The following is a 10,312-nucleotide window of genomic DNA, read 5'->3' as shown; positions in this document are numbered from 1 at the left end:
ACTAAAACAAAAGTTTAAAAAACAAAATGTCATTATTATTATTTTCATATAGGTAATATTCACTTTGATATGAATAAATCCATTTCCAATGCTCTTCTTTTTTTTCTGCATTTCTATGCTTTCATTTGAGATTACTTTTCTTCTGCCTGAAGAACACTAGAATTTACGTTAGAGTAGGTAACTATTGACAAATTCTTCAGTTTTTGTCTGAAATTGCCTTTACATCATCTTCATTTTTGAAGGATTCTTTATCTGGGTATGAAATTCTAAGTTGGCAGTTATTTTGGAGTAAAATGTCTTCAACAAACTAGGAATAGAGGAAAACATCCTCAATTTGAAAAAGAACATTCGCAAAAATCCTACAGCTAACGTCATACTTACTGATACGAAACCAGAAAATTTCCCGCTAAGATCAGGCACAAGACCAGGATGTCCCCTCTCACTATTCTTTTTCAACATCATACTGGAAGTTTTAACCAATGAAGTAAGATAAAAAAATGGGAAAAAAAAGGTATACATATTGGGAAGGAAGAAAAAGAATGGTCTTTATTTGCAAATGACATATTGTCCATGTGGAAAACCCAAAGGAATTGACAAAAAAACAAAATTCCTGGAACTAAGAAGTGATTAAAGGAAGATTGAAGGATACAAGATTAATACATAAAATCATTACCTCCCTATATGCCAACATGAACAAGTGGAATTTGAAATCAAAAACAAAATGGCATTTCCATTTAATATCCAAAAAAGAGATATTTCTGTATAAATCTAACAAAGTATGTACAAGATCTATATGAGAAAATCCATGAAACTATGATGAAGAAATCAAAGAACTGAATAATTGGAGCAATATTCCATGTTCATGAATAGGAAGATTCAATACCGTCAGAAGGTCAGTTCTTCCCTCCTTTATCGATAGATTCGATGCAATCTCATCAAAATCCCAGCAAGTTATTTTGTGGCTATTAACGAACTTATTCTAATATGGAGAGACAACTTGAAAGAGCCAGGACAAAACTGAAGGAGAGCAGAACTGACGGACTGCCAGTACCCAGCTTCAAGACTTACTGCAAAGCTGCAGCCGTCAAGAACAGACAAATAGATCAATGATACAGAGTAGAGAGCCCAGAAATAAACCCACGTGAATACAGTAAACCAATCTTTGAAAAAGGACTAAAGGGAAAGCATTGGAGAAGAAAAATGGTTTTTTCAGAAAATGGTGCTGAGACAACTAAACGTTGATAAGCAAAAAAAAAAAAAAACAAAAAAAAACTTACACGTCACGAAAACTAAAATGTACATATAGGGCCGGGTACAGTGGCTTGTGCTTGCAATCCCAACACTTTGGGAGGTTGAGGTAGGTGGATCATGAGGTCAGGAGTTTGAGACAAGCCTGGCCAACACAGTGAAACTGCATCTCTACTAAAAATAGAAAAACTAGCTGGGCGTGGTGCCGGGCACCTATAATCTCAGCTACTAGGGAGACAGAGGCAGGAGAATCTCTTGAACCTGGGAGGCGGAGGTTGCAGTGAGCCGAGATTGCACCATTGTATTCCTGCCTGGACAACAGAGCTAGACTCCACCTCAAAAAAAAAAAAAAAAAAGTACGTATAGAACTATCAAACTCCTAGGAGACAATGCAGGTGATTTGAACACACTGGTGGACTATGAATTGCTGGGCCACGTGAAGGGTTAGCATCTTCACATTTAGCCACTTCCAGGGCAGCCAGAGCCCACAGTGCTGGACCAGAGACCATCTTCACCCCTTCCAAACTACACACAAACCAGCAGAGCTGGGGCGGCGGGGAGTGGGCATAAGAGACCGCCTTCTTGCTGTTCTGCAGGAGAGACCATCTTCTATGAGTGCCCATTTTCTACCCCCTCCATCCTCCCCATCCCCAGGCCCTGCCCTCTCCTGAAACCCTCAGGGAAGTGCCATGTTGCCTACAGTTTCCTTGGTCAGCCTCTATCCAGCCAGAATGCTCTCCACAGTCCCCCACATTCATGGGGGCTTTCCTGTCTAGTGGCCTTCCATCCCAAAAGGCTCTTTTCTCAACATGCCTGGGCTGCTTTGGTCCCATCCTACTGGGAGGTGGAGAGGAACTTTGCAGATACCCTGGGATCAGGTCATAACGTCCCTGGGGGTGGGGTAGGAGAAGCTGGCAGAACTGAAACCCAGGAAGGCACGCCATCTGTCTCAGAAGGGGCCCCACGCTGGGGTTTCTCGGCCTCGCAGCAGTGGAATTGCACTTCTGCAATGAAAACTTACACTTCATTTTCTTTCCTAAAAGGAAAAAGGAAGCATGTGACGAAACTGAAGTGTGTTCTGACACATCATGTCCTGAACTGCAGCCATAAGAGCCCTCCCCAGCCCGACCCAGATCAGCCCACTCCCTCTCAAGTGCTCACAGCTGTGGGACTAGAGCCAGATGTGTCCCGCCAATAAGGTAGGTAGAAGCTAGAGGGACTTGAACCCATGGGAGGGGAGAAAGCCTGGTGGGGCTGGGAGGAGGGCTCCCTCCACACACACTCTTTGGAGGGTCTTCCTCCTGCCTCATCCCACAGGATGGAGTTGCAGGCTTGGGTTTCTGTTTGCCCAGAACAGCTGGGATCCAAAAGACACAGGACAGTCTCTGGTGGACAGGCTCCTCTTTGGTGGGAGACTTCGGTTAGCTCTGGATGGTTGGGCTACACAGCAACAGTGAATCTTTCTTCCTGAGGGATTCTTTCAGGGTCTCTGGGCCATGAGATTAGTTTCTTGGAGTGAACTCTTGTGTTTTCAGCCAAGCCTGAGAGCATGGTTGCCCAGCCCAGCTGTCCTTGGCTCGGTCTATATCCCATACCTCAAGAAAAGGTTTTCTGGCCGGGCACGGTGACTTACGCCTATAATCCCAGCACTTTGAGAAGCCAAGATGGGCGGAACACCTGAGGTCAGGAATCTGAGACCAGGCGAGCCAATGTGGTGAAACTCCATCTCTACTGAAAATACAAAAATTAGCTGGGTGTGGTGGTGTGAGCCTGTAATCCCAGTTATGCGGGAGGCTGATGCAGAAGAATCACTTGAACTTGGGAGGCGAAGGTTACTATGAGCCAAGATCACGCTACTGTACTCCAGCCTGGGTGACAAAGACTCCATCTCAAAAAAAAAAAAAAAAGCTTTCTTTTTCTTTTGTTAGAATCTGCTTCTCCCGAGTAGCTGGTTCCCTGCTTGGCTCAAAGGAGGACTACAGCCAGATGGGATGTGGGCAGAGGCGTATGTGTGTCTATGTCTTAGGGGAAAGGGAGTGCACTGAGGGGCTCCCTCACTGAAAGACTAAAAGGTCCCAGCCACTAACCTACTGCATCCAAAAGGCAGGAGGGGCAGCAGGTTCAAGACCTGGAGGGACATTGGGTTCCAGCCACCTGCAGCAGGCTCCCTGTCTCATGGCCTTTGAGACCCCATCCCATTTGTGGTCTCTCTGGGTGATTTCACTGTGTGGTGGGGGGGCTGGGGGGCTTCTCATTTAGCCACTTGGCAAATGTGCCCTGGACATTTATGGTGGCCAGGCTCTATCTGTACTGGGCAGTGGGACACAGGGCAGCAAGAACTGCAGCCCCAACCACACCCAGCCCTCAGGAGGCCTCAGGAACAGGGAGAGGAGCTGGGGGAAGACAAGACAAGGGCCCACAGAACTTGGGCATGAAATGCAAAGATGGAGTGAATGGGGAGTAAGGATGGCCAGGTGTCCTGGGGGATCCTCCCTGCTGTGGGAGTCAAAAGGCGGTGAAAGGTCACCTTTTCCAGGGAAGGGAGCTTCCTAGGAGAGGTAACATTTGAACAGGGACTTGAACCATGGGCAGTATTTGGACACAGAGTTTGGGATGGAAGAAGCATTCTTAGGAGAGAAATAATGTGAGCAAAAGCCTGAGGGCGTAATTAGTTATTCAAATCTGCTCAGCCCTTGGTTCTGTTGAAGGTGATGGCAGGTCCTGGGCCACATAGTGTTGGTGGATATGGCAGAGACTGTGTTCCTCACACCCATGCAGGAACAAAGCTAGTCATTGTAAGTGGCCTTCCAGGAAGTGCCAATAGTAACCACTTGGAGCGTGCTAGCTGTGTTTACTCTTCACTGGGGTTTCCAGGAAGCCTTTCTGGTGGCCAGGACCAGGCTAAGCATCCTGCTTCTGTGTCCCTCCAGACATCCTGGAGCTACAAGCACCTCTCTCCTCCACCAGTGGGTGCTCCCGAGTGTCAGCACTCAGTTCGTTGTTGAATCTGCTTCTCCCCAGTAGCTGGTTCCCTGCTTGGCTCAAAGGGGACTCAGTAAGGATTTGTTGTGTGACTGTCAGATATCAGGAAGGTATAGCTGGTCTGTCTGCCCTCCCCTTTCCAAGAAGCAGGGCCAAATTGTCTCCAAATAACCAAAGGATCACCAAAACCCTACCCTGCAAGCCAGCATGCCTTATCCCTTTCATAGACAAGTACAGCCATACCTATCCTACAGAAATCCAAACGTCAGAGAGAGTAGGTAGCATGTTATATTCAGAGTATGGGAGAGACTAAGCTCATGACCTTCCACACCAATTCCAGCCTTGGCTCCATCCTGGCTTGGGCAGAATGATTGTACAAATAGGTGCAGGGCCCCTGAGGGGGGCCAGTGTGTCTGGGCTCAGGGAGCCACAGAGGTCTCTGGCTCAAGCTGAGCCTATGTGTCTGTGTTCCATCTTCCCAGGCCTTCCTCCATGGAGAAGCCCCTCACGGTCCTGCGAGTGAGCCTGTACCACCCCACGCTGGGTCCATCTGCCTTTGCCAATGTCCCACCACGGCTGCAGCATGACACCAGCCCTCTGCTGCTCGGACGGGGGCAGGACACCCACCTCCGGCTGCAGCTCCCCAACCTCTCCCGCCGTCACCTGTCCCTGGAGCCCTACCTGGAGAAAGGCAGTGCTCTTCTGACCTTCTGTCTCAAGGCCCTGAGCCGCAAAGCCTGTGTGTGGGTCAACGGTCTGACGCTGAGGTACCTGGAGCAGGTCCCCCTCAGCACCGTCAACAGAGTCTCCTTCTCAGGCATCCAGATGCAGCTTTGTGTAGAAGAAGGCACATCCCTGGAGGCCTTTGTCTGCTATTTCCATGTCAGCCCTTCACCCCTGATTTACAGACCTGAGGCTGAGGAAACTGACGAATGGGAAGGCATCTCCCAGGAGCAGCCTCCCCCCGCTGGTTCAGGGCAGCAGACTCCCGGTTGCCTGGGGTTTCTCCACGGCCCTTCCCAGACTTGGGACAGTGCTCTCCAGCCAAGCCCTGGAGGAGGAACAGAAATACAGCTCCAGAGGGAACCCCCAGACGGTGAACTCTGCTAGCCCTGCCACTAGATCAAGCCTCTGCTAGACAAAACAGGGCTTGAAATATTTGAGCTGCAACATGCAAGGTTGACATGCAAAACCCACCGGCTGCCTTGCTCATAATGAACCAATTCTGCAAACATGGAACAAACAGCCCAGGGTGGAGAAGCACCCTCTGTGGCCAGAGCTATGCAAGGTAACGGGAACTTCATATATTTCTAGAGGCCCTAAGGGTTCTGGGGAGCCTCTCTCAGCATTTCCACACATTTCCTCCTCTCGTCTGACTAGGAGTTACTTTATGTTGTTCATTTTGCCTGCTGCTTAAGAGCGGGAGTTTGAGGTTGCACCAGGAATGCGTGGACACATGTAACAATTACATTTGTGGTAGCTTGGGGTTACTTTCAGCTTTCAAATACCCATAGGCACTCGGGGCTTAGGAAAGCCTGAGTTTAATAAACTGCAAGTATTTCATTAAGCTGGCACACCCAGTAGGATTCCCTGATCCCCAGATGGGCCACATTGTCATGCAGAGGTGGGAGTGGGAAATACAGACGAGGTGTAAGAGGATATTGGAAAGGTGGGACTCACATTTCTGGAAAGGATGTAGGCAGGGCTCAGGGTTTCCTGAGGATGGGAGCTGAGAGCTAGGAGCTGGGCCTGCCTGGAAATTCATCGTCCCCATCAACATCCTCATCCTCACACTCCCCATTCTCTGTCACTCCTGCATCAAAGCCTTGGCTGACCTGAGGTCAAAGGTCTTCAGGGAATGAGGGAATGGGGTGGGGGTTTGTGTGAGAATTCAGCCCAGCAGTTATATCGCTCAAGGTGGGTCACACACCAACGGGTATGGGGGTGGTCCTTCCAAATAAGAGACTCATTAGGAGCCAGGCGTGCCAAGGGTAGGAGGATTTTCTCAGTGAGCAAGGGGAGCAGCCACTTGCCACGCCATGCTGAGAAGGGGAGAGCATGGTTTAGAAATAACATTTACCAGTGTGATGCAGGGAGGGATCTCCATGGTCACCGTGATCGCAGACCCCACTATCCAGGGAATCCGAGGCTCAGAAGGCATGGCCCTTTTCTCCTGGCTGACTCAAATCCCCAGGTCTGCAGCTGCCAACAATTTGTTTTCTGCCCGAGAGGCAGATCGTTTTGCACCCAGCACAAGCTACAAGGAGGTCCAACTTCACTCACAGGCCCTGAGCATCTTCTCCATGAAGGAAACAGCAGTGGGTAAGACCCACGCTTGCCCTGGCTTGGGAAGCTTCCTCTCCTATAGGGATGAAGCAAAAACACTCAGACCACAGCCACAAGGCAGGGAGAGTGGGCTGCCAGGAAGGGGCTGTCCGATGCTGTGAATGGCCCCAAAGCAGTTCCTCATGCTTTCAGCAAACCTTTGCCAAGCACCCACCTTGTCCGAACAGAACCAGAAGTGAATAAGGCAGACTCCCTCAGGGAGTTTACGTTGTGCTCAGGAAAGTCGGCATTCAGGAGTGACTTACTCATTCGATCGCCATTATGATTAGTGCTGCAGTCCTTGTGTTTTTCTCTCCCCTCCAGCTGGGCTCACATTCTCTTAGACGGCCTTGCTTGCCAAGTGCCTGCTACGTGCTATGCGTAGTGCCCCGCTTAAGGCTCATAACATCCTAGACAGACAATGGTATTCACCACACTTTACAGATTAGGAAACTGAAACTTGGAAAGGTTTCATTTCTTGCCCAACATCACACCATCAGTAGCTGTGTGCTTTGGGCAAGTGATTTAATCTGCTCTTGCCTCTGTTTCTCCCTGTGGAAAATGGGTAAGATAATAGTACTACCTGCTAGAGTTATGAGGGTCTTAGGACTTGGTACCTGTAAAGTACTCAGTCGGTGCCCAGCACACACTTAATAAAGGTTAACTACGATCATGAGACCTCAGAGAGGAGGGCTTACCATCCACATGGAGCTAAAGAAGGCTCACACCCCAGGAAGCTGGCTTCGGAACCCAAGGACTTACCTATGCTCCATGATTCCTCAACTAGGGATTTAATTGTAGCCTGGTGGGCAACCGGGAGGGGATTTTAACCTGTTCCTTGCATCAGAAGGTCCAATAGGCAGGGTTGGTGTAACAGGAGATGCCCTGGTAGGGCTAGCAAGGAGAAGAAGCCAGTATACTTCGGTCTGATATAGTTCGCCGTCTTGGAACTGGCTTTATATTTTACATACAGATTAAAAAAGCAGCAGTGATCTGTCACAGACCAAAGTGGTCCCCCTGCCAACTCTGCATTACAGAGCAGCCGCCCACATACAGAACCTGAGAAGCCACGGTCTGGAGACTGCACCTGAACACCAAAGGCTGGAGAGAGGAACTGGTGGGGAAACACCAGAGTCCCCAGGGTGCTGTTACCCGGCTCCACCACAGAACCTTGGGAACCAGCTGCTGCCCCTGAGTGCCCCTCTCCAGGGCCTCAGTGAGCAACTCTTCTCTTAAGTGAGGAGTAAACCCTTCCCAGATAGGGTCCTGAGAGAGGGAGCAGTTCACTTCTTCCACAGGGGACTCTGCAACTCAGACCTTTGGGGTGAAGCATCCATGAGGCCCTCAGGGACCCAGGATGAACTGCATAGCAGCTGAAGGAAGACAGCCAGACCAGGGTGGGAGGGAGCCAGGAAACATCTGGCTTGCTGTTTTAGACTCCACCAGTTCACAGTTCAAACAAGCTCCCCAGGAAACTCACACTTTGCCCTGTACCAAGTTTTTAAGACAGTTAAGCTCTGCCCATCTGAGACTTCACTTCTCTTGAGTGAAAATCACTGAAATCATCAGATCTATGGCACCCACCCTCACTCTCTCCTAACAGCTGGAACTGTCAGGCTGGCTCCAGGTCCTGGTCTTCACACTTAATATCACTCTCCTTCACTTGCTCAGACAGCCAGAGCAGGCGGGTGATTTCCTCCCAACAATCTCCACTGCATTCTCTTAGCTCCCACCGCAGGGCAGCTCATGTGCCTGAGTGAACGTGCATGCGTGTGTGCACACACACACATGCACACACACAGGTATGCACAGACATACACCAAACATGAACATACAGTGCCCATGAACACTGCTCCAAGCTAGGACCCTCTGGTCAGACTGCTGCCTGGGTTAGAATTCTTCACCCCCGCCCCCCACCACTTCCTAGTTCTGTGATCTTGGACAAGCGACTGAATCTCCCTGTGCCACAGTTTCTTCTTGTAGAAACTGGGAAAGATCACAGTACCTACCTCCTTAGAGTCATTGTGAAGGTCAATGTGAGGTACCACATCTAAGGCACCCAGACGTAAGGGTCAACAGCATTAGCTATCACTGTCCAGTTTGGCGGATGAGCTGAATGCATGTGGACACATGGACTCAGTCTACACGCAGGCACAAAAGGAGCTACACTGGTTACTTTCAGGCATATACCAGAGCACTACAATTCTTTGAGACATTGTCTGGAAATCTAGAAATCATCTCCTTGCCCTTTAAGGCATTTTAACCCTCACATTCCTCTGCTTTTCCAAGAATGTCAATCTTCTCAAGATGTACGTGAGAGACATGGCCTTCCCTCGAGGGAGACACGCAAATGCTTCATAAACAGCCATAATGTGGGGCTCTGCCATGAGGAAGAAACAGCAGACACGCTAGACAGCACGGTCCTGGCTGCAGCCAGGAGGAAGGAGCACTCGCTCCATGCCTGCTGCCCAGTGAGACTTCAGGCTCCTTGCAGACAAGGGCCGTGGGTTGTTGGCTGTTGTGTGCCTGGTGGCCTTCACAAAGCTGAGCGAGGGACAGACACACAGACAGGTGGGATTTGGGTGGTCAGGGCAGCAGTCGTCTTGGAAGCTAAAGTCTGAGCCAAGCCCCTCAGGCCCAGCATGGACAGGGCAAGGCCCAGCATGGGGGGAGGTCAGTCGGCCAGCTGGGTTGAGAAGGCGATGAAGCCATGGGCAGATAGGTAGTAGAGGTGAATGTCTCTGCCCCCTGTGGGCCTCCTGTAGCAGGAGCAGTGCAGACCCTCTAGCTGGGGCAGAACAAGGCTGGTGCTTCCTTCGAGTCCTTGAGCCTCTATAGCTCAAACCCAAGCAGAGTTTTGGGATTCTGCGTGGTGGTTGCTGAGGAAGGTTTATGGATTTGACAGGGTGCATGCCACAGGGAGACAGTTCTCACTCAGCACTTCCTGTCCCCAGCAGAGGCTCACAGGGGACAGCCCCAGCAAAGGAGACCCCCGAGGCACTTTGAGGATAGCAATCAGAGGTCGGGCTGGCTGGATGAAGCCCAGGCCTGTTGCCCACCAAGTCTCTGTAGGCTGTAGTCTGGCCCCTCTCTCCACCCCTGGGCTATGGAGGCCAGCCGACACAGACAACACCCCATGCGTCCACTAGCAACACCCACCTCCCTGTGCCAACACTCCATCCAACAAGAAAGGACTGAGAAGGCAATGCTTAACCCCAAGGAGTGAGTTTTATAGAAGGAGTGCCATTAACAGTTTCACAGCAGGCCATTGAGGAAATATGTTCCTGCCCCTTCAAATGGACAGTCACTGCAGAAATGTGTAGAGCAAGACTTTGTCAAGGGGGTGTTTCCAGGTCTCCCGGTGTCTAAATAGCAGAGCTGGAATGGGAACTGAGAACCGATTCTTTCCACATCCGCCCACTGAGCATCAAGGTCGCAGCCAGGAAAGAGGCGTGTGGAAGCATGTAAGCCTCACGTGGTGTAGACAGCGCATGGCCACTCCACCGCCCCCTGCGACAGGCTGCCAGCTGGCCAGCTGCCTTCCATCGTATCTACTGTGTGAGCTTCTCCAGCTCTGCTTTGTTTTCTCTTCCTCAGCATCCGCCCCATGGCACCCCATGGCATGCAGTGGTGGCTGATGTTGTCACAGTACCCTGAGGTTAACAGGTCCTCCCTCCAGCTGCCCTCATGGTGGCAGCCTCACCTGCATTCCTGCCATTCACTGGACACGGCCCCAGACCCTCAAAGCCCGTCCAAG

General features: G+C 50.4%; 2 protein-coding genes across 2 annotated transcripts; both read left to right on the top strand.

Moving 5' to 3' along the window:
* The first annotated feature begins 2,384 nt into the window (after positions 1-2,384).
* Positions 2,385-5,802, top strand: TIFAB (TIFA inhibitor). Its single transcript, XM_008985172.4, has 2 exons — positions 2,385-2,447; positions 4,713-5,802. Exon 2 carries the CDS (start codon positions 4,723-4,725, stop codon positions 5,338-5,340), a length of 618 nt encoding a protein of 205 aa, XP_008983420.1. The 5' UTR covers positions 2,385-2,447; positions 4,713-4,722; the 3' UTR covers positions 5,341-5,802.
* Positions 5,803-6,335: 533 nt separating this feature from the next.
* On the top strand, positions 6,336-8,415 carry DCANP1 (dendritic cell associated nuclear protein 1). Its single transcript, XM_078365965.1, is given in 4 exon segments — positions 6,336-6,552; positions 6,744-6,798; positions 7,539-8,101; positions 8,104-8,415. Coding segments are annotated over 4 exon segments (1,047 nt in total). The 3' UTR covers positions 8,316-8,415.
* The last annotated feature ends 1,897 nt before the right edge of the window (positions 8,416-10,312 follow it).

Source organism: Callithrix jacchus, chromosome 2 (assembly GCF_049354715.1).
Source record: "Callithrix jacchus isolate 240 chromosome 2, calJac240_pri, whole genome shotgun sequence".
Lineage (NCBI taxonomy): Eukaryota > Metazoa > Chordata > Mammalia > Primates > Cebidae > Callithrix > Callithrix jacchus.
Note: the sequence above shows the minus strand (reverse complement) of the source record. Positions and strands in the feature narration are given on the sequence as shown.

What these genes read in the sequence shown, in the direction of transcription:
- TIFAB (XM_008985172.4), top strand. Translation starts at nt 4,723, where the DNA reads ATGGAGAAGCCCCTCACGGTCCTGCGAGTGAGCCTGTACCACCCCACG.